We start from the raw sequence: 26541 nt of genomic DNA, 5'->3' as shown, positions 1-26541 counted from the left end.
GGACGTGTTCCTCAACCTGGGCCCCAAGGACGTGTTCCTCAACCTGGGCCCCAAGGACGTGTTCCTCAACCTGGGCCCCAAGGACGTGTTCCTCAACCTGGGCCCCAAGGACGTGTTCCTCAACCTGGGCCCCAAGGACGTGTTCCTCAACCTGGGCCCCAAGGACGTGTTCCTCAACCTGGGCCCCAAGGACGTGTTCCTCAACCTGGGCCCCAAGGACGTGTTCCTCAACCTGGGCCCCAAGGACGTGTTCCTCAACCTGGGCCTCAAGGACGTGTTCCTCAACCTGGGCCTCAAGGACGTGTTCCTCAACCTGGGCCTCAAGGACGTGTTCCTCAACCTGGGCCTCAAGGACGTGTTCCTCAACCTGGGCCTCTCAGGCTGTTGCAAAACTACAACTCTCAGCATGCCCCGACATTAGGGTAGATTCCAGGACCCAATTTGACTTTGTTTGCAAAAGTCGCATCACATGACTCCAGAACTAGGCGCCATCAATCTGTAGACAAAGACATTAGATAACTGCGGAGCACACAATCGCCCTAAAGCTATCTCCCCCGACTCCACTTTGAATATGCCTGGTCAGGGTGGCAGCTCAAGACACATTAGGTGCCGCTTATCTCAGGGAGTAAGTAGCAGGATCGGTCAATGAGTATCCCACGTCTATGGCCACGTGTGAATAAATGCAGAAATTTACTTAGCAACAGCAGCCGTCAGCGGCAGATGACAATTCCTGATCACCACAATCCTAAGCTGATAAATGTTGCCAGCATTCTCCATGCTTTTTACAGAAGGAAGACGGCACAAGGTCCCCCAATGAGATGGGCCAGCAGGAGGAAAAAAACGAAGGAGGCACCACAGGAAGGTCTAAGGTGGGGCACCTCGGGATAAAATAAGGGGTATAAACATGGGCCGGTCTCTTTACAACATGCGGCTCATCTCACACAAATCTCCATTAACAGCCTAATAACAGATGTACCCGCACATTCCCAGAAGCAGGACAGCTCCGATAACTGCGGAAATCTCTGCAACGTTGGCTGCAAGATCGACTGGTCATGCCTGCTCCTTATGGATAGTCCTTTCTATGGGTAAATCCTGTCTATACAGGGCAGACATGACCAATCAATCCTGCAGTGATTGAACGTAAACAGTACCCCCCCCCCCCCAGTATCCTTGCTCAGGCCCCGAATATATGGGGAACGGACAAGTGGCGATGACTGATAAGCGTCAACTGAAAACGACCGGATGTAACGCTAATCAATGTGTGTAAATAGTAAGCGCCGGGATCAGCGACAAAACCGAATGGAATAATAGCGCTTCCACGGAGCTGGTTTAATGCACGCAGAGCTGAGGTTATTGACCTACAGGTACTACGTTCACGACTTATGTTGAAATACGGCGTGGGGGGGTTCCGGATGCATGTGGACACCGCGACGTGGGAACGCAGAGACATGGGCAAGACACTCACGGTACAAGCAGCAAAATATTACAAAAGTCCTTAAACTATTACTTACAGGGTAACAACACCTTTAACGCATTCCCGACATTCACCGTATACAGACGGCGGAGTTGGGGGGGGGTATGGAACTGCCTCACGGGCCGAGTCCGCTCCACAAGACGAGTGGCATTTCGGCTGTAAAAGTGAAACCCAAAAAACATGGAGAAATCTCGCAAAAAAAAAACAAAAAAAAAAAACATCACACAACGTAAAAATAAAAAGTTATTTGACAATCCGAAAAACGGCTGTGGCGGGAACGCTTTAAAGGATTATATATATATACATACACACACACATATAGTTAATGATTCCACTGGAGGAGACGATCGATTATCATGCAACTAAAACGGCTGCGACCAATAGAAGCCCGCCCCATCATTAACACTATACATATAGGGTAACGCAAAGCAACGAGATCACCCACTGAAACAACGGGCGATCACTCTTATATAGGACGACTGTCCCATAAATAGATACTTTTAGGCGGCCGCCAGTTCCTGTAAAACACCCTAAAAGGGTCACGAGGCGAAATATCTTAATACCAGTAACACATAACATGTCCTATAAGTAACAGCCACTCACAAGAATCCGCACATGTTGGAGAGGGTGAGACGATAAGAGGAGGTCCCCGTAATGAAGCGAAGGTCTTCAGGATGTGATCAGGACGAGGTACAGGGGGCACACAGCGGGGGATTTAAAGGGAATCAGCTCCTCGTATCCACACAATAATCCCATACAAATACCATGCTACACCAGCGACGGCACAAGCACTGGGGATCAGACGTGTCAGCTTACAGCTATGGCCACAGACACAACACAGACAGTGAGTGAACCCCGGCATGGCCAATCAGAATGGAGAAAGCCAACACCCTCCCTAGGTCATCCGGCCAATCAGGGACGAATAGGGTGGGGACAGGGTGACAGCTTTCGGATATATTCAACCCCCCCCCCCCCCATCTCCTCCTCCTAAGACCTAACAGGTGACAACAAAACAACTCGCTCCCTGCAGCAATTACATCTAATTCTGCTCCATCAGACACGATGCAGAGTGGACATCCCCTTGAAGCAGATATAGAAGAGGGATCTTCAACCGCTGCTAGGGCATGCTGGGAGTTGTAGTTTAGCAATAGATTGGAGTTAAAGGGATTCTTCACTATGGCCACGTGTTCTATGAAGGAACATATGGAGCAGTACAGGGGATAAGGGAGAACATCTGCAGGTATAGGGGCCCCTACATTGGAGCAATCATCTGCAAGACTGGGCAGTAAGTCTGATTCGGGGGCACCCCGCACACCAGTGATACAATGACCCACCCCCTGTAACATAGAAAACCCAACAATCACTTGTAGGGCCTGGTATAGGAGGGCACACCAAGGGGCACTGGCACAATCTGCTCTGTCACCTCTAATAACAGACAGATCACCCGATCAGAGGCCACTATGAGATCAGCAGATACAGAGACTTTATAGGAAGAGGCGTCCCCTCCACCCGTGCATTATATGTGAGCGGGCACAGGCCACACGACAGCTGGCACATCAGCCTCTCACAGACGACCTGAATTTATCAATGACCCGAATAAAGCTGAACCAGAGAGTCTGGAGGAGTGCGGGCCACATGGGGTGGCATCCCTCACCCCTGCACAGTGCTAAGACAGGTCACCTGACACACTGTAGTACCGTAACAGTCCGGAGCTGGGCGCACGTCATCTGCCCCACTGACCGGTACCCTAGGTATTTAGGGGTTACTATTATTCCCAGTAGTTCAGCTGTATGACCTGGTGTACCCCTATATCCAGCCCCCCCCCCCCCCGATGCGTTCATCCTGTGTGTAACCCCCTTCAACCCCATGTCACCTCCAGCTCTGGTGATCCCCATACAAATTACCCGAGTGTCATCCACTGAAATGTTACCTGTCACAACTCCCCAAAATCTCAGCCCTTCCCCGTCACCCCAAAATCTCAGCCCCCAAACTTCCCCCAGTCTCAGTACCCTCCCTGTCACCCTGACTTAACGATCACCCCCAAAGCTCAGCCCCTTTCCTGTAACCCCTGGTCTGAACTGTCAGCTCCAAATCTCAGCCCCCTCCCCGTCACTCCAAAATCTCGCCCCTCCCCATCACCCCTCGCCTCTGCCCCCCTCCCATCACCCCTCGCCTCTGCCCCCCTCCCCATCACCCCTCGCCTCTGCCCCCCTCCCCATCACCCTCGTCTCTGCCCCCTTCCCTGTCACTTTAAAATCTCCCCCTCTCACTGTCACCCTAAAATCTCTGCCCCCTCGTCTCTGCCTCCCTCCGTCGACCCTCGTCTCTGCCCCCCTCCCTGTCACCCCTCGTCTCTGCCCCCTCCGTCACCCCTCGTCCCTGCCCCCCTCCGTCACCCCTCGTCCCTGCCCCCCTCCGTCACCCCTCGTCCCTGCCCCCCTCCGTCACCCCTCGTCCCTGCCCCCCTCCCTGTCACCCCTCCTCCCCTCTCCGTCACCCCTCCTCCCTGTCACCCCTCGTCCCTGCCCCCCTCGCTGTCAGCCCTCCTCCCTGTCACCCCTCGTCCCTGCCCCCCTCCCTGTCACCCCTCGTCCCTGCCCCCCTCGTCCCTGCCCCCCTCCCTGTCACCCCTCGTCTCTGCCCCCCTCCCTGTCACCCCTCGTCTCTGCCCCCCTCCCTGTCACCCCTCGTCTCTGCCCCCCTCCATTTCACCCCTCGTCTCTGCCCCCCTCCGTCTCCCCTCGTCCCTGCCCCCCTCCTCTCTGACCCACTCCCTGTCACCCCTCGTCTCTGCCCCCCTCCCTGTCACCCCTCGTCCCTGCCCCCCTCCCTGTCACCCCTCGTCCCTGCCCCCCTCCCTGTCACCCTCGTCTCTGCCCCCCTCCCTGTCACCCCTCGTCTCTGCCCCCCCTCCCTGTCACCCCTCGTCTCTGCCCCACTCCCTGTCACCCTCGTCCCTGCCCCCCTTCCTGTCACCCCTCGTCCCTGCCCCCTTCCTGTCACCCCTCCTCTCTACCCCACTCCCTGTCACCCCTCGTCTCTAAGCCCCTCCCTGTCTCCCACAAATCTCAGCCCCTCCATGTTGCCTCACATCTCCGCCTCCTCCCCGTGTCTCTGCCTCCTCAGGGCCCGGGTCTCCACATAACACGGTTCTTACCCCGGCTCTCCCGCTGTCCCCGGCCCGGTCACTGAGCAGCGGTTTCCGGCAGACACGCAACGTCACACGTCATCAGCAGCCAGGGGCGTGTCCTGCGCCCAGCAAAGACGAGCGTCCCGCCCATCATCACGTGACGTGCTCCCGGCTGACGCCCTGTCAATCATCTCAGCGTACAGTATGTGGAGCTGCTGCCTCAGGCTGGTGAACTACGACCCCCATCATCCCCATCACGCTGCTCTAGTCCAGTGTGCATGGGGTTAAATGCTTCATGCCCTGACTATACCTTCTTGTAACCAATGTCCCATTAGCAGATGACACAGACTATAGTGCAATGCTGTACCTGAACACCCCCATGACGTCATGATCCACTATATATATGATGACGTCACACTGTAATGTATATCCCTCATATAAGGCATTGCTGACGCTCAACATACATGTCCAGTGTGGAAAACAGTCCTGTATGAGGGATAAGGGGCTGCCAGGAGGGCTAAGACACCCCAGGGACCCCCACCTATGTGAGTTCCTTGACTCCCCCCCCCCCCTCTGCCAGATGAGGTGGCCACGACCAGGTGGGGACTGAATGGAAGGACTATCTTCATTCAATTGTATTAAAGGGGCAGAGACCGCGAGCCAGCTAGTCAGGGGTCTCCCATTCTGCGGATAGGGTGCGACTCCCACCTATGGATGTGCCATAAATGTCTATGGTTGGAAAACACCATAAATCATTGTCTAATGAATAGTTCTGACACTGTTCTGCTTGATGTCAGTGAATGGAAACATTCCTGTTACATGCAGAGTGTATAGACCCATAGGCTATGTTCACATGTTCAGGATTTCATGAGGATCTGGGCACAGATTCCGCAGCACGGAAAGTAGAAAATGAGGGGCATCACGTCCGTGGATTCTTTGTCATAGGCAAATCCTGAACGTGTGAACACAGCCATACAGACCTACTGCTTGTCACAGCTGAGAATTTGGTACAATTGAATCCAGTGTAGACAATCCTCTATAAGTCTAGACTCCAGACTGATTCATTTCACCTGCACTGATACATTGTAGCAAACTATCAGGACAGGAGAGATATATGTGCAGATGTGAGCATTGTCTAGACTGGATGCAATTGTATCAAACCCTCAGCTGTGAGAAGTATTATGTCAGGACAGGTTTGCCCCAGTTTATGGTCAGATTGTGATATAAAAAAGCACCAACAATCTGATTCTAGAATAAAAACGCACTGCTTTTTATACAGTCTGGTATTAGATACTCCCCTGGAGGATGGAGCAGGGGGTATAAAGGAATATATTACTACTGGAGGGCATAAATAAAACATTGTGCCGCATCCCCTGTCGCCCATTACATTATAGCCTGATCTCGCTGGCAGATCAACAACGGAATGAGTCATGAGTGGTGAAATGTTACCGTCACTTCATGTGTCATATGATGATATGGTGCCCGCCGCCAGCAAAGGAATGAGGAACAAGAATTAAAGGGAAAGTACAAGAAAATACATCAAAACCTTTCATGCATCCACAATCCGACATGTAAATGTACAGTCCACAGATCAGATGTAAGAGAAAAGTGCATAGGGGTGACAGTCAAAAAAACAGGTTATGGTAGTTTTATTCTGAATAAGGGCTGATTCAGACGTGCGTGGCGTTTTTGCGCACGCAAAACACGCTGCGTTTTGCCTGCGCAAAAGCCACTTACCTGCTCCGTGAGGCAGCATCATATGATGCGCGGCTGCGTGCTTTTCGCGCAGCCGCCATCATTATGACACGCCATTCGGATGTTTGTAAACAGAAAAGCACGTGGTGCTTTTCTGTTTACATTCATCCTTTTGACAGCTGGTGCGCGAAACAGGCAGTTCGCACGGAAGTGCTTCCGTGTGACCTGCGTGGTTTTCACGCACCCATTGACTTCAATGGGTGCGTGATGCGCGAAATACGCAGAGATATTGACGATGTCGCGCTTTTTGTGCAGCGGAGAAACGCGCAAAAAGCACGGACTGTCTGTACTGCCCCATAGATTTGTATTGGTCTGTGCGTGGCGAGTGAAAACAACGCGACCCGCACGGACGCAATACACGTTCGTGTGAATCCAGCCTAACTCTCTTCATCTGAGTGAGGGGAAGTTCAAGTAGACTATAACACTGCCCCCTATGGACAAAAATATAACTACTATAATACTGCCCTCTATATACAAGAATATAACTACTATAATACTGCCCCCTATATACAAGAATATAACTACTATAATGCTGCCTCCTATATACAAGAATATAACTACTATAATACTGCCCCTATATACAAGAATATAACTACTATAATACTGCTCCTACATACAAGAATATAACTACTATAATACTGCTCCTATATACAAGAATATAACTACTATAATACTGCTCCTATATACAAGAATATAACTACTATAATACTGCCCCTATATACAAGAATATAACTACTATAATACTGCCCCTATATACAAGAATATAACTACTATAATACTGCCCCCTATATACAAGAATATAACAACTATAATACTGCTCCTATATACAAGAATATAACTACTATAAAACTGCTCCTATATACAAGAATATAACTACTATAATACTGCTCCCTGTATACAAGAATATAACTACTATAATACTGCCCCTATATACAAGATATAACTACTATAATACTGCCTCTATATACAAGAATATAACTACTATAAAACTGCTCCTATATACAAGAATATAACTACTATAATACTGCTCCCTGTATACAAGAATATAACTACTATAATACTGCCCCTATTTACAAGAATATAACTACTATAATACTGCCCCTATGTACAAGAATATAACTACTATAATACTGCCCCCTATATACAAGAATATAACTACTATAATACTGCCCCATATATACAAGAATATAACTACTATAATACTGCCCCATATATACAAGAATATAACTACTATAATACTGCCCCTATATACAAGAATATAACTACTATAATACTGCTCCTATATACAAGAATATAACTACTGTAATACTGCCCCTGTATACAAGAATATAACTACTATAATACTGCCCCTATATACAAGAATATAACAACTATAATACTGCCCCCTATGTACAAGAATATAACTACTATAATACTGCCCCTATATACAAGAATATAACTACTATAATACTGCTCCTATATACAAGAATATAACTACTATAATACTGCTCCTATATACAGGAATATAACTACTATAAACACTGCCCCTATATACAAGAATATAACTACTATAACACTGCCCCCTATATACAAGAATATAACTACTATAATACTGCTCCCTGTATACAAGAATATAACTACTATAATACTGCCCCTATATACAAGAATATAACTACTATAATACTGCCTCTATATACAAGAATATAACTACTATAAAACTGCTCCTATATACAAGAATATAACTACTATAATACTGCTCCCTGTATACAAGAATATAACTACTATAATACTGCCCCTATTTACAAGAATATAACTACTATAATACTGCCCCTATGTACAAGAATATAACTACTATAATACTGCCCCCTATATACAAGAATATAACTACTATAATACTGCCCCATATATACAAGAATATAACTACTATAATACTGCCCCATATATACAAGAATATAACTACTATAATACTGCCCCTATATACAAGAATATAACTACTATAATACTGCTCCTATATACAAGAATATAACTACTGTAATACTGCCCCTGTATACAAGAATATAACTACTATAATACTGCCCCTATATACAAGAATATAACAACTATAATACTGCCCCCTATGTACAAGAATATAACTACTATAATACTGCCCCTATATACAAGAATATAACTACTATAATACTGCTCCTATATACAAGAATATAACTACTATAATACTGCTCCTATATACAGGAATATAACTACTATAACACTGCCCCTATATACAAGAATATAACTACTATAACACTGCCCCCTATATACAAGAATATAACTACTATAAAACTGCCCCTATATACAATAATATAACTACTATAATACTGCTCCTATATACAGGAATATAACTACTATAATACTGCCCCTATATACAAGAATATAACTACTATAACACTGCCCCCTATATACAAGAATATAACTACTATAACACTGCCCCCTATATACAAGAATATAACTACTATAAAACTGCCCCTATATACAAGTATATAACTACTATAATACTGCTCCTATATACAAGAATATAACTACTATAATACTGCCTCCTATATACAAGAATATAACTACTATAATACTGCTCCTATATACAAGAATATAACTACTATAATACTGCCCCTATATACAAGAATATAACTACTATAATACTGCCCCCTATATACAAGAATATAACTACTATAATACTGCCCCTATATACAAGAATATAACTACTATAATACTGGCACCTATATATAAGAATATAACTACTATAATACTGCTCCTATATACAAGAATATAACTACTATAATACTGCCCCCTATATACAAGAATATAACTACTATAATACTGCTCCTATATACAGGAATATAACTACTATAATACTGCCCCCTATATACAAGAATATAACTACTATAATACTGTGCCCTATATACAAGAATATAACTACTATAATACTGCCCCCTATATACAAGAATATAACTACTATAATACTGCCTCCTATATACAAGAATATAACTACTATAATACTGCCCCCTATATACAAGAATATAACTACTATAATACTGCCCCCTATATACAAGAATATAACTACTATAATACTGCCCCCTATATACAAGAATATAACTACTATAATACTGCCCCCTATATACAAGAATATAACTACTATAATACTGCCCCCTATATACAAGAATATAACTACTATAATACTGCCTCCTATATGTAAGAATATAACTACTATAATACTGCCCCCTATATACAAGAATATAACTACTATAATGCTGCCTCCTATATACAAGATATACAAGAATATAACTACTATAATACTGCCCCTATTTACAAGAATATAACTACTATAATACTGCCCCTATGTACAAGAATATAACTACTATAATACTGCCCCTATATACAAGAATATAACTACTATAATACTGCCCCCTATATACAAGAATATAACTACTATAATACTGCCCCTATATACAAGAATATAACTACTATAATACTGCTCCTATATACAAGAATATAACTACTGTAATACTGCCCCTGTATACAAGAATATAACTACTATAATACTGCCCCCTATATACAAGAATATAACTACTATAACACTGCCCCCTATATACAAGAATATAATACTATAACACTGCCCCCTATATACAAGAATATAACTACTATAAAACTGCCCCTATATACAAGTATAAACTACTATAATACTGCCCCTATATACAAGAATATAACTACTATAATACTGCCCCCTATGTACAAGAATATAACTACTATAATACTGCTCCTATATACAAGAATATAACTACTATAATACTGCCCCCTTTTTTACAAGAATATAACTACTATAATACTGCTCCCATATACAATAATATAACTACTATAATACTGCCCCCTATATACAAGAATATAACTACTATAATACTGCTCTATATACAAGAATATAACTACTATAATACTGATCCTATATACAAGAATATAACTACTATAATACTGCCCCTCTATATACAAGAATATAACTACTATAATACTGCCCCTCTATATACAATCATATAACTACTATAATACTGCCCCCTATATACAAGAATGTAACTACTGTAATACTGCCCCCTATATACAAGAATATAACTACTATAATACTGCCCCCTATATACAAGAATATAACTACTATAATACTGCCTCCTATATGTAAGAATATAACTACTATAATACTGCCCCCTATATACAAGAATATAACTACTATAATGCTGCCTCCTATATACAAGATATACAAGAATATAACTACTATAATACTGCCCCTATTTACAAGAATATAACTACTATAATACTGCCCCTATATACAAGAATATAACTACTATAATACTGCCCCTATATACAAGAATATAACTACGATAATACTGCCCCCTATATACAAGAATATAACTACTATAATACTGCCCCTATATACAAGAATATAACTACTATAATACTGCTCCTATATACAAGAATATAACTACTGTAATACTGTCCCTGTATACAAGAATATAACTACTATAATACTGCCCCTATATACAAGAATATAACTACTATAACACTGCCCCCTATATACAAGAATATAACTACTATAACACTGCCCCCTATATACAAGAATATAACTACTATAAAACTGCCCCTATATACAAGTATATAACTACTATAATACTGCCCCTATATACAAGAATATAACTACTATAATACTGCCCCCTATGTACAAGAATATAACTACTATAATACTGCTCCTATATACAAGAATATAACTACTATAATACTGCCCCCTATATACAAGAATATAACTACTATAATACTGCTCCCATATACAATAATATAACTACTATAATACTGCCCCCTATATACAAGAATATAACTACTATAATACTGCCTCCTATATACAAGAATATAACTACTATAATACTGCCCCCTATATACAAGAATATAACTACTGTAATACTGCTCCTATATACTAGAATATAACTACTATAATACTGCCCCTATATACAAGAATATAACTACTATAATACTGGCACCTATATACAAGAATATAACTACTATAATACTGCTCCTATATACAAGAATATAACTACTATAATACTGCCCCCTATATACAAGACTATAACTACTATAATACTGCTCCTATATACAGGAATATAACTACTATAATACTGCCCCCTATATACAAGAATATAACTACTATAATACTGTGCCCTATATACAAGAATATAACTACTATAATACTGCCCCTATATACAAGAATATAACTACTATAATACTGCCCCTATATACAAGAATATAACTACTATAATACTGCTCCATATATACAAGAATATAACTACTATAATACTGCCCCTATATACAAGAATATAACTACTATAAGGGCAAAGCCACACGTGGCGGAATTGCTCGTGAATTCCGCTGCGGACACTCCGCAGCGTTAATCCGCAGCGGAGCCGTTTCTCCATTGACTTACACTTCTATTTAGTAGGGTTCGTTTAGACGAGGCTGAAAATTCCGCTGCGGAGCATAGGCTGCGGTGCGGAATTTGGTGTCCGCAGCATGCTCTGTCTGTTGCGGACCAGTGGCGGACTGGTTGCGGACTCATGGCGGAATTTTTCCATTGACTTCAATGGAGATTCTAATTTCCGCAATGAAGTCCGCAGCTGTCATGCACATGTTATGTGTGCTGCGGATGCGTCTTGCTTTTTTGACATGACATTTCTTCATTCTGGCTGGACCTATGTATTTCTAGGTCTACAGCCAGACTGAGGAAGTCAATGGGGCTCCCGTAATTACGGGAGCGTTGATAGGAGACGTCAGTAAATAGTCACTGTCCAGGGTGCTGAAAGAGTTAAGCAATCGGCAGTTACTGTTTCTGCACCCTGGACAGTGACTACCGATCCCAATATACAGCAACCTGTAAAAAAAATAGAAGTTGATACTTACCGAGAACTCCCTGCTTCTGTCTCCAGTCCGGCTTCCCAGGATGACGTTTCAGTCTAAGTGACGGCTGCAGCCAATCACAGGCTGCAGCGGTCACATGGACTGCCGCGTCATCCAGGGAGGTCGGGCTGGATGCCGAAAGAGGGACGCGTCACCAAGACAACGGCCGGTAAGTATGAAATTCGTTTACTTTCACTAGGGAAAGTGCTGGCCCTTCTCTCTATCCTGCACTGATAGAGAGAAGGGAAGCACTTTTACCGCAGTACGCAGCAGCTAGTCCGCATCAATTTACTGCACACTTTGGGCAGATCCGCCGCAGAATCTGCAACGCAGATTCTGTGCGGCATTGATGCGGACAGTTGCGGAGGAAATCCGCCACGTGTGGGCATGCCCTAATACTGCCCCCTATATACAAGAATATAACTACTATAATACTGCCCCCTATATACAAGACTATAACTACTATAATACTGCCCTATATACAAGAATATAACTACTATAATACTGCTCCCATATACAAGAATATGACTACTATAATACTGCCCCTATATACAGGAATATAACTACTATAATACTGCCCCTATGTACAACAATATAACTACTATAATACTGCCCCCTATATACAAGAATATAACTGCTATAATACTGCTCCTATATACAAGAATATAACTACTATAATACTGCCCCATATAGACGAGAATATAACTACTATAATACTGCTCCTATATACAAGAATATAACTACTATAATACTGCCCCCTATGTACAAGAATATAACTACTATAATACTGCCCCCTATATACAAGAATATAACTGCTATAATATTGCCCCCTATATACAAGAATATAACTACTATAATGCTGTCCCCTATATACAAGAATATAACTACTATAATACTGCTCCTATATACAAGAATATAACTACTATAATACTGCCCCTATATACAAGAATATAACTACTATAATACTGCCCCCTATATACAAGAATATAACTACTATAATACTGCCCTATATACAAGAATATATCTACTATAATACTGCCCCCTATGTACAAGAATATAACTACTATAATACTGCTCCCTATATACAAGAATATAACTACTATAATACTGCCCCCTATATACAAGAATATAACTACTATAATACTGCCCTCTATATACAAGAATATAACTACTATAATACTGCCTCCCTATATACAAGAATATAACTACTATAATATTGCCTATATATACAAGAATATAACTACTATAATACTGCTCCTATATACAAGAATATAACTACTATAATACTGCCCCCTATATACAATTATATTACTACTATAATACTGCCCCCTATATACAAGAATATAACTACTATAATACTACCTCCTATATACAAAAATATAACTACTGTAATACTGCTCCCTATATACAAGAATATAACTACTATAATACTGCTCCCTATATACAAGAATATAACTACTATAATACTGCTCCCTATATACAAGAATATAACTACTATAATACTGCTCTTATATACAAGAATATAACTACTATAATACTGCTTACTATATACAAGAATATAACTACTATAATACTGCCCCCTATATACAAGAATATAACTGCTATAAGGGCATGACCACACATGGCGGAATTCCTCCGCAACTGTCCGCATCAATGCCGCACCTAATCCGGGTTGCGGATTACGGCTGCGGATCTGCACAAAATGTGCAGAAAATTGATGCGGACTAGCTGCTGCGGACTGCGGGAAAAGTGCTTCCCTTCTCCCTATCAGTGCAGGATAGAGAGAAGGGACAGCACTTTCCCTAGGGAAAGTAAAAGAATTTCATACTTACCGGCCGTTGTCTTGGTGACGCGTCCTCTTTCGGCATCCAGCCCGACCTCCCTGGATGACGCGCCAGTCCATGTGACCGCTGCAGCCTGTGCTTGGCCTGTGATTGGCTGCAGCCGTCACTTACACTGAAACGTCATCCTGGGAGGCCGGACTGGAGACAGAAACAGGGAGTTCTCGGTAAGTATGAACTTATATGTTTTTTTACAGATACATGTATATTGGGATCGGTAGTCACTGTCCCGGGTGCAGAAACAGTTACTGCCGATCGCTTAACTCTTTCAGCACCCTGGACAGTGACTATTTACTGACGTCTCCTAGCAACGCTCCCGTCATTACGGGAGCCCCATTGACTTCCTCAGTCTGGCTGTAGACCTAGAAATACATAGGTCCAGCCAGAATGAAGAAATGTCATGTTAAAAAACCAATACGCTCCGCACCACACATAACATGTGCATGACAGCTGCGGACTTCATTGCGGAACTTAGAATCTCCATTGAAGTCAATGGAGAAATTCCGCCATGAGTCCGCAACCAGTCCGCCACTGCTCCGCAACAGACAGAGCATGCTGCGGACACCACATTCCGCTCCGCAGCCTATGCTCCGCAGCGGAATTGTACGCATCGTGTAAACGAACACTGCTAAATTAAAGTGAAAGTCAATGGAGAAACGGCTCCGCTGCGGATTAACGCTGCGGAGTGTCCGCAGCGGAATTTAAGTGAAAATCCGCTATGTGTGAACCCGCCCTAATACTGCTCCTATATACAAGAATATAACTACTATAATACTGCCCTTTATACAAGAATATAACTACTATAATACGGCCTCTATATACAAGAATATAACTACTATAATACTGCCCCTATATACAAGAATATAACTACTGTAATACTGCTCCCTATATACAAGAATATAACTACTATAATACTGCTCCCTATATACAAGAATATAACTACTATAATACTGCTCCCTATATACAAGAATATAACTACTATAATACTGCCCCCTATATACAAGAATATAACTACTATAATACTGCTCCTATATACAAGAATATAACTACTATAATACTGCCCTTTATACAAGAATAAAACTACTATAATACTGCTCCCTATATACAAGAATATAACTACTATAATACTGCCCTATATACAAGAATATAACTACTATAATACTGCCCCTATATACAAGAATATAACTACTATAATACTGAATGGGAGACAAGGACGATGTGGATCCAGCGGAGCTGTAGGTAAAACGGAAACTGATACAGCCATGATTAAGAACGCAGGAAGCGTTTGAAACGCGTAGGCTCCAAAAAATCCCGCACATCTCTCCTAAGCACCTCAGGACATCGTCTGGACTGCTCCTGAACATTTTTAAGAAAACTGTCCATTAAACTTGGAACAAGTTTCCGTTTTACCTACAGCTCCGCTGGATCCACATCGTCCTTGTCTCCCATTCAGTACATCGCGTGCCAACGCGAGGATCCGTGCGGTACTTGAAGTGCAAAATCTACATATAAAAGGTGAGCTGCCCCCTATATACAAGAATATAACTACTATAATACTGCCCCCTATATACAAGAATATAACTACTATAATACTGCTCCTATATACAAGAATATAACTACTATAATACTGCTCCTATATACCAGAATATAACTACTATAATACTGCCTCCTATATACAAGAATATAACTACTATAATACTGCCCGCTATATACAAGAATATAACTACTATAATACTGCCTCCTATATACAAGTATATAACTACTATAAGGGCATGGCCCCACGTGGCGGAATTCCTCCGCAACTGTCCGCATCAATGCCGCACCTAATCCGGGTTGCGGATTACGGCTGCGGATCTGCCCAAATGTGCAGTAAATTGATGCGGACTAGCTGCTGCGGACTGCGGGAAAAGTGCTTCCCTTCTCTCTATCAGTGCAGGATAGAGAGAAGGGACAGCACTTTCCCTAGTGAAAGTAAACGACTTTCATACTTACCGGCCGTTGTCTTGGTGACACGTCCCTCCTTCGGCATCCAGCCCGACCTCCCTGGATGACGCGGCAGTCCATGTGACCGCTGCAGCCTGTGATTGGCTGCAGCCGTCACTTACACTGAAACGTCATCCTGAGAAGCCGGACTGGAGACAGAAGCAGGGAGTTCTCGGTAAGTATGAACTTCTATTTTTTGACAGGTTGCTGTATATTGGGATCGGTAGTCACTGTCCCGGGTGCAGAAACAGTTACTGCCGATCGCTTAACTCTTTCAGCACCCTGGACAGTGACTATTTACTGACGTCTCCTAGCAACGCTCCCGTCATTACCATTGACATAGGTCCAGCCAGAATGAAGAAATGTCAAGTTAAAAAAGCAAAACGCATCCGCAGCACACATAACATGTGCATGACAGCTGCGGACTTCATTGCGGAAATTAGAATCTCCATTGAAGTCAATGGAGAACTTCCGCAATGAGTCCGCAACCAGTCCGCCACTGCTCCGCAACAGACAGAGCATGCTGCGGACACCAAATTCCGCTCCGCAGCCTATGCTCCGCAGCGGAATTTTACGCCTCGTCTAAACGAACACTTCTAAATAGAAGTGGAAGGCAATGGAGAAACGGCTCCGCTGCGGATTAACGCTGCCGAGTGTCCGCAGCGGAATTTAAGTGAAATTCCGCCACGTGTGAACCCAGCCTAATTCTGCTCCTATATACAAGAATATAACTACTATAATACTGCCCCCTATATACAAGTATATAACTACTATAATACTGCTCCTATATACAAGAATATAACTACTATAATACTGCCCCCTATGTACAAGAATATAACTACTATAATACTGCTCCCTATATACAAGAATATAACTACTATAATACTGCCCACTATATACAAGAATATAACTACTATAATACTGCCCCCTATGTACAAGAATATAACTACTATAATACTGCCCCCTCTATACAAGAATATAACTACTATAATACTGCTCCTATATACAAGGATATAACTACTATAATACTGCCCCTATATACAAGAATATAACTACTATAATACTGCCCCCTATATACAAGAATATAACTACTATAATACTGCCCCTATATACAAGAATATAACTACTATAATACTGCCCCTATATACAAGAATATAACTACTATAATACTGCCCCCTATATACAAGTATATAACTACTATAATACTGCTCCTATATACAAGAATATAACTACTATAATACTGCTCCTATATACAAGAATATAACTACTATAATACTGCCCCCTATATACAAGAATATAACTACTATAATACTGCCCCCTATATACAAGAATATAACTACTATAATACTGCCCCCTATGTACAAGAATATAACTACTATAATACTGCCCCCTATATACAAGAATATAACTACTATAATACTGCCCCCTATGTACAAGAATATAACTACTATAATACTGCCCCCTATATACAAGAATATAACTACTATAATACTGCCCCCTATGTACAAGAATATAACTACTATAATACTGCCCCCTATATACAAGAATATAACTACTATAATACTGCCCCCTATGTACAAGAATATAACTACTATAATACTGCCCACTATATACAAGAATATAACTACTATAATACTACCCCCGATATACAAGAATATAACTACTATAATACTGTCTCCTATATATAAGAATATAACTACTATAATACTGCCCCTATATACAAGAATATAACTACTATAATACTGCCCCCTATATACAAGAATATAACTACTATAATACTGCCCCCTATATACAAGAATATAACTACTATAATACTTCTCCTATATACAAGAATATAACTACTATAATACTGCTCCTATATACAAGAATATAACTACTATAATACTGCCCCTATATACAAGAATATAACTACTATAATACTGCCCCTATATACAAGAATATAACTACTATAATACTGCTCCTATATACAAGAATATAACTACTATAATACTATGGTGGATTTGGATATTTCTATGTCTATGTATAGAATTGTCTGTTTCCGGTATATGAGTGATAACAATGTGAAGTGATTTGGGATCGTAGCTTCTGGGTGAATCGCAGGAAATATATAGACAGGAAGCAGATGTTTTTCGTTCACAATTCGCTGCTCTCTTCTTCCTGCGGCTGCTGTCTGGGCGCTCTGGATTCTGGGGTCATTTGTTTTCATCTCAGAATTTTACATAGAAATAAAGGGGTTCCGGTTCCCGGGACTTTATTATTGACGTCCTATCTTTAGCTTAGAAATTGAATGTTGGTCGGTGCAGGTACAAAGGATACGACCAACTATAAACCATAGGCCTTGTATGCCAGGTCACCATTCCTATCGGAGAGATAATATATTTCCAACTGGGATCTGGCACCTGTTTGAGAGCATTGGGGGTCCCAGCGACCAGCCCACCCCCTAATCAGACTTTATGGAATATCAAATCGATATATACCATAAATGTCTAAGATAGAATTTTTTTTCTCCAGATATAGCAGCTGTATAATAAGAGGACCCACACTAATAATTACTGCTTCTAATCTGAATAGAATTCCAGAACTACAGTAAAAACTGACACTGACTCAGCTTCATGAAATACTGTGAGTGGGTTATTGGGATAACAGCAGTCACCCTTGGATTTTCTGTTATTTTTTTTAGTGTTACAAGCAACAGATAGTGGTTACTAGAAGGGAACTACATTATATTATTTTATATTTACTTTTATTTAGGGTTAATTTAGTAAAAATGTGCATCAAAAGCTACACCAAAATCGCACTCTTTGAACACAGCTTGGCTATTCAGGAGCTTGGGAAAGCTGGGTGGCGGTCCCTTAGCTAGATGTAATTATTGCCAGCTTTCTCAGAAACAGATAGGAGTTGGCCTCTGTTCACATTTTATAATTAAGACCATAACGCATAGTCAGATTTGTCTCATAATGGATATAACCAGTGCTCGGCGGACTCCATGACTTATAAAGTTCTGGTTCCAAAGAGGGGTTCATCGTTCTGACGGGATAAATAGCGCTTCATGCAGCAATATTTTTCATGTCAAATATAATGGAATCTGCGTCAGAGGGTCCAATGCTGTTGTGAACAGAGTCTTACCATAAGAAACCTAATGTATGGACACTGTGACTCCGCCAGCAGAATAGTGATTCCAGCTCTGGAGTATAATACAGGATGTAACTCAGGATCAGTACAGGATAAGTAATGTAATGTATGTACACAGTGACTCCACCAGCAGAATAGTGAGTGCAGCTCTGGAGTATAATACAGGATATAACTCAGGATCAGTACAGGATAAGTAATGTAATGTATGTACACAGTGACTCCACCAGCAGAATAGTTAGTGTAGCTCTGGAGTATAATACAGAATGAAACTCAGGATCAGTACAGGATAAGTAATGTATGTACACAGTGACTCCACCAGCAGAATAGTGAGTGCAGCTCTGGAGTATAATACAGGCTGTAACTCAGGATCAGTAGAATATAAGTGACATCATGTCTGTACACAGTGACTGAACTTTTTATGTAGAATAATTTTATATTTCAAGTTTAAAATGATTATAAAAGATGGACATGCCCTTTAAATTAGGATTTTTGTTATCACATGTCAGAAAAAACAGACACCAAAGATGCAGGCAGGGCCATTTGTTTGGATTGTGATTATCTTGTCTGCTGGGTAGAGGTTAAGCGGGCGAGGGCTTCCACTTCATTATTTCACATGTAATATGTCTCACTCAATAGTCGCCCCATTCAGGGTTCCCTTGTAGGCGCACAGAGCCCTGTCTGGGATGAATTCCACTATTATACAACACTTTTGTTGTAGGCTCCCTGAGAACTGAGGTGGAAATAAAGAATTCTGGGAGGGAGAGTCCCAGTGCATCTCGGCTCAGGCGTGGGAAAAAGGGCGAGTCATGGGCCGCACACATAAGCCTATTATCCCGAGAAGCCGCGGTGCCTGGGATGGGTTCTCCAGGAGACAGATGACTTTCACATGAGTGCAGAAGTCTGAAAGCCACAAGATGGGTCGGGTGACATTTTATAGTGAGGACGGAGGATTTCGTGTGATAAGAAAAAATAGTCCTATAAAAATAGACCGGGGGGGGCACTTATTAAAACCCGATCCAATCCAAAATGACAGCTGTTTTTTGGGTCGGCAATTTGGTCATGACTTTCTAATAGCAATTTTTATAAAAAATTCAGATGTAGTCTAAGATTTACCACCCTTTCTACTTTTCGGGTAGGGGCCCCCACAAATTGCTTCGCCCATGGGCGCCCACAGATCTTAATTTGGCCCAGCAGACATGAAAAGACGTCTATAGCCGGATCATCTAACCCTCGCATACACAAGATGAGAAAATAGAGGGCCGGAATATTTATGTGTCCATTATTCAATGGCAAGACCTCCCAAAAGAACAGCTCCCCCCCCCCCTCCACTTCACCACCATTAATTCCGGTCACAGATCCGTTTTCATTCTGTAGGGGAATTACCATCTAACAGAAAGGTCTTTTGTGTGGAGCTTCATGTTTGGGAGCGAAGCGCTGGTATAATAATAATAAGAGGTTCTTGGAATTTAGAGGAAAATACTGGTGCTTTAAAAAAAGGCTCAATGCAGCCTCTGGTCCCTTTAATTAAAGACTTTAGCATATGGGATTTGTTATTATGTGGATTTGTTTGTTTTGTGGGTCTGGGTCACCCATCACCCGCTGTGTTATGTAATAACTTTACTGATGTTGTAATTCTATTGACACAAGCGTTTCTAGCTTCCCTCCGGCAGGTTCCCTCTATCTTGATTGCTTTGTGTCAGACTATAATTACTATATTACTGCCCCCTGTGTACAAGAATATAACTACTATAATACTGCCCCCTATATACAAGAATATAACTACTATAATACTGCCCCCTATATACACGAATATAACTACTATAATACTGCCCCTATCAACAAAAATTGTACTTAAAGCATAAGTCAAACCATCAGGTATGACATAGTATATCAGAAAACCAAAATTATACCTGATGTAACAAATAACACCACGTAGGCACAAAATAAAATATGTAAATCTTTATTACCCTATACGGGAAAGGTTACCCACAAAAAACATACATCTAAAATACACAAAACTAAAAACACCCCAGAAGGGAATGTGTATCACGTCCTATGGAAATGACCATATAATGTAGCAGAATAATTGCATGAGACATATAAGTAGATAGCCACAGGATCCAATATCTAAAATAATGGCAAAATATGACTCAAAAAAGTGCAAAGTATCAGAATCTACAATCTAGGTATCTAAGTAGATAGTCATTTACCCAAAGTGGACATGATAGGGAACACACTCCGATCCAAGGACCACCTCGACGCGCGTTTCGTTCCCTTCGTCAGGAGGTGAGGTATGCCTGATGATTCCATGTAGAGTGGTTATATGGACTATATATTTATATGTATGTATGATATGTATGCATATTGTTCTATTATTATTGAATTTGGTTACTACTTTTGTACATTTACACTGATTATTTATTGATATTTATTATGTAGAAAATCATGGATATATTGATATTATGAATTTTGAGTTGATTTTGACACATATGTGGATATGATTGATTGCTATTTATGTATGAATATGTTTGTACTGTACCACTTATTTAATTTTACATATTATTTAATTTGATTTATCCCTATATCATTTTTTGTATATATTATATTGTTATGTGTTGGTTTTGTATTGTTATTCTATTTCACCTTATTTTTGGATCCGTGCTGCTTATCCTGATCGGTATCCGTGATTTATTGTTATGGGTTTCGTCTGGGATCAGCATCTATGAATCCAATTACCTACTACTGTGCACTTTATATTATTATAAAAATTTGGGTCTGGTCCTTTTTCTGGTCCTCTTATATTAAATATTTTTTTAGATATTATTTGTAATGGGATTTACATATACATAACTTATAACTGGTTAGTTTGGATTCACATGCTATGTTTAATTATATTTTGTTATTATATGTATGGGGTATTTGTGGTCAGTCATCTGTATCTATACTTATATAAATATATGGCTATTTGTTTAGTAATTTAGACCTAACTAATGATATGTTTATTATTATACCTTCGCTATTTTTTAAGATATGTACATATATATTACTGATAGCTTCTGACTGTTTAGACGAGATATAGGACACTTTCCTCTTATGAGTGCGCCTCCTGTTTCACCTGTTGGGTACTTGATGGGTGCGCATACGGGTCACGTGATCTCTCAGGCGTCAGACCGGAAGTTGTCTCCAGGTCTGAGAACGAGTCCTGGTTTCCAGGTACGGTCTTCCGGCCTTGACGCGGATGGTCTGACGCGTGGAGATGGGCGTGACCTTTCATGCGCCGCTGTACATCACCTCATTTGGAGGTGTACTTAAGAGGGGAATCATCAGGCATACCTCACCTCCTGACGAAGGGAACGAAACGCGCGTCGAGGTGGTCCTTGGATCGGAGTGTGTTCCCTATCATGTCCACTTTGGGTAAATGACTATCTACTTAGATACCTAGATTGTAGATTCTGATACTTTGCACTTTTTTGAGTCATATTTTGCCATTATTTTAGATATTGGATCCTGTGGCTATCTACTTATATGTCTCATGCAATTATTCTGCTACATTATATGGTCATTTCCATAGGACGTGATACACATTCCCTTCTGGGGTGTTTTTAGTTTTGTGTATTTTAGATGTATGTTTTTTGTGGGTAACCTTTCCCGTATAGGGTAATAAAGATTTACATATTTTATTTTGTGCCTACGTGGTGTTATTTGTTACATCAGGTATAATTTTGGTTTTCTGATATACTATGTCATACCTGATGGTTTGACTTATGCTTTAAGTACAATTTTTGTTGATAATTTCGTATTTTTTGTATTTTATAGCAGATAAAAATTCTTATATGGATTATAAATTACGCGACCAAACTTGGGTCACACAACTAGCTAATGTTTTTGATGGTACTGAGTTACCCTTTGAGGATGTGAATACTGATGTGAAGGAGATTAAAGTGTCTTTGAAATATCTTCTGAAAAAAAGAACTCGGGTGTGGTGGAATAAAGCCTCTCTTGAAAACTACCTACAACGGGACATTATTCCCCGTGGTTTAAGAGTCCAATTGTTCCCCTCCTTTCCGGTCGATAATACAACCTTTAGGAGTAAGTGGGAGGAGTCATGTAAGAATTGCTCTAAGAATTTTCTGGAACTTCTTATTGGTCTAGATAAGAAGACTCTGGAGGTCACTGAAGTGGAAATTGAGGAATTAAATGAGAAATTAAAGAAAGAATTGAGTGAGAAATCACTTAAGGAATTCGAAAGTGAGCTGGATAACGATTTTAAAAAGTGGGAGAGTGAGGTTCAAGCTGACAAGGCTAGAAAATTCAAAAGAGATCTGGCAGATTATCAGTCTAATACTGCTTATAAATGGCAAAGATCAGGGAGACCTGTGTCTTCATCGCGATCATCTTCGGTCTCATCCACCAGAAGCAATGTAGGGGAACGTTTTTTAGACAAACGTGTTACCTCAATAAATCAAGAGGAAACAGACCGATCTCGAATGCTCACCCGAAACTATTACAAAAAGAAAAACTATGGAAGTCTCAGAGAAAATCAAACGAAAGTACGGAAACATTAAAGGTAATTAATTTATCTAGTATTGTCCTTTCAGATGCACAGATTTCTGTTTTAAGTAGAGGTTTGACTTTTTCTCCTTCCGCTAATTTTGATCTTTTTGAAGCGGTTAAAGATTTACATCTCTTTGCCCGTAAACTTATGCTTAAACGTTATTTTTCTAATTCAGGTGAACTTATACCATGTGATGACACTGAAAGGGAGGCTCTTAGAGCATTGGAGGAATTAAGGGAGGAAAGTTCTGTTGACTTGACCAGTACATCTAAACTTCCCCCATGTGCCCGTAAGAAGTCCACGACATTTCCACCCTTTTCCCTTTGTCCTCAGGTGGACATTTTCGTTAGACTGGTAACTGAGGATTTAAGATCTATCTCCAATAATTTTGGTGACAATTTGTCACTCTGTGAGAGGGAGGCCCTCAGGCAATTGAAACAGATGAAAGACGTTATTTTTAAACCAGCGGATAAGGGTGGAAATGTCGTGGTATGGCCATGTGAAATGTACGAACAAGAGGTTGGGCGACAACTTGGTGATAGAGAAACTTATCGGGTTCTAGATCACAACCCAATGACTCTATTTAGCTCTAAACTCGATACTATTCTGAGGAAAGCAGTAGATAGGGGTGTCATTACACGGGAGGTTCTTGAGAGTTTGACTGTTAAAAATCCTAAAGTACCTACCCTTTACCTTTTACCGAAGGTACATAAAAATGTAACATGCCCTCCTGGCAGACCGATTATTTCGGGAATCGGTGGGATCTGTGAGATGACATGCAGATTTATTGATTTTTATCTCAGACCCCATGTGGAAACTCTTCCATCATATATACGGGATTCAACTGATATCCTTGTATCCCTTGAGGGCCTGAGATTGGAATCAGATATGTACTTGGTCACCAGTGATGTTGAGTCTTTATACACATCAATACATCATGACCATGGTCTGCGTGCATGCAGGTTTTTTCTACAGTCAGGAAACTTGGCATGTGAAATGGTTGAGCTCATCTTAGAACTGTTAGATTATGTACTGAGACATAATTTTTTTGTTTTTAAGGATAAATTCTACGTACAAAATCGAGGCACAGCGATGGGGGCAACTTGCGCCCCATCCTATGCAAATTTATTCATGGGGTTCTGGGAAAGATCTCTGACAACATATGATAATGAGTGGCAAGTGGTATCATGGAGACGTTTCATCGATGATGTTTTGTTCATTTGGCAGGGGACTGAGGATGAGCTCAACCATTTCCTAAACCATCTGAACAACAACGAAATAGGGATTAAACTCGTGAGCAAGTACAGTAAGACTGAAATCGATTTTTTGGACCTAAAGATAAAGGTGGAGGCTGATGGTAAGCTCTACACCGATATTTTTAGAAAAACCACTTCTGTGAATTCTTACTTAACAGCTGACTCCTCCCACCCTAAACATATTATTAGGGCTATCCCAAGGGGACAATTCCTTCGGGCTAGGAGGATTTGCTCTACTGAGGAAGGGTTTGAGCATCGATCCAAGGATCTGATGAACAGATTTCTCAATAGAGGTTATCAGGAATCAGACGTGAAGCGTGAATATGAGTATGCCAAAACAAAGACCAGAACCGATCTACTCAAATCCCAAGTAAAAAGAAAAAAAGATGCAGATAATGAGGTAAGATATATATCAGGGTATAATAAGCAATGGAACATCATGCGAGGGATTTTTAATAAACATTGGTCGATTTTGAAAACCGATAAACGTTTATCAAGAATTATTACCCCGGTTCCGGCTATGACACCGCGGCGCAGTCCTAACCTCCGTGACATATTGGTTAGGAGTCATTATGTTCCTTCCATATCCAACAAATATCTTTTTGGATCAAGGGGGCCTAAATGGGGCAATGTGTCATGTGGTAAATGTGGCGCTTGTCAAAACATGGAGAGGACGGATTCATTTTCTGGCTCAGACTGTACTAAAATTTATAAAATTGTACATTTTATTAACTGTAATACCAAAAATGTAATCTACCATGCACGTTGTCCTTGTAATAAAATCTACATAGGAATGACCTCAAGGGATTTAAAAATACGGATAATGGAACACATCAGGGACATTAAGGGTATTCAATATGGACAGGTTGGACTTGATGAGGCCGTTTTTGGTGACAGGAGTAAGCCTCTTGCAAGGCACTTTAAGGAGTTCCATAATAGTAATTGGAGATTATTGAAAGTTAAGGGCATCGACCGGATTTATGCTGGGAACCGCGGGGGGGATACTGGGAAGGACTTAATGAGAAAGGAAATGAAATGGATTGTTACCTTGGATACCATGTCCCCTAGGGGTTTGAACGAGTCACAGAGTTTTGCATCCTTTTTGTAAAATACTATGCGTAAGACTAATGCTATTTTTAATTTTGCTGTTAGTGTCGATATTGTGGAATGCTGTCGAGAGCGATATCGAGAATGGAAATTGATGAGTACTGATGAACATATCGTGAAGATGCGAAGATTCATGATACTAATACTATTATTAATATTATTTGTATAATACGTGGCTGTATTTGTGGGAATTGTAGGTGTATGGTTTTACACATGTAGAGTGGTTATATGGACTATATATTTATATGTATGTATGATATGTATGCATATTGTTCTATTATTATTGAATTTGGTTACTACTTTTGTACATTTACACTGATTATTTATTGATATTTATTATGTAGAAAATCATGGATATATTGATATTATGAATT

The 26541-nt window shown here is 40.9% G+C and overlaps 1 protein-coding gene across 6 annotated transcripts in view; it reads right to left on the bottom strand.

The window, feature by feature from the left end:
- The window catches only part of NDEL1 (nudE neurodevelopment protein 1 like 1), a 97221-nt gene that overhangs the window by 20746 nt on the left and 49934 nt on the right, over nt 1–26541 (bottom strand). Inside the window, exon 1 of one of the 6 annotated variants that reach the window (XM_075846180.1) lies at nt 4632–4741. The exons of 1 other annotated variant lie outside the window; for it this stretch is intronic. Coding sequence is in view for 2 of the 5 variants with exons in the window: in XM_075846185.1 (XP_075702300.1) it covers nt 3172–3201 (30 nt within the window). In the remaining 3 variants the exon portion in view is untranslated. Of the gene's footprint in view, nt 1–1511; nt 1613–2077; nt 2271–3171; nt 3264–4631; nt 4742–26541 lie in introns of those variants that run through there. 4 more of the 6 variants (XM_075846185.1, XM_075846184.1, XM_075846182.1 and 1 more) reach the window with 4 other exon arrangements.

Source organism: Rhinoderma darwinii, chromosome 13, assembly GCF_050947455.1.
Source record: "Rhinoderma darwinii isolate aRhiDar2 chromosome 13, aRhiDar2.hap1, whole genome shotgun sequence".
Lineage (NCBI taxonomy): Eukaryota > Metazoa > Chordata > Amphibia > Anura > Rhinodermatidae > Rhinoderma > Rhinoderma darwinii.
The sequence above is the reverse complement of the archived record's forward strand: the minus strand, read 5'-3'. Positions and strand labels throughout refer to the sequence as shown.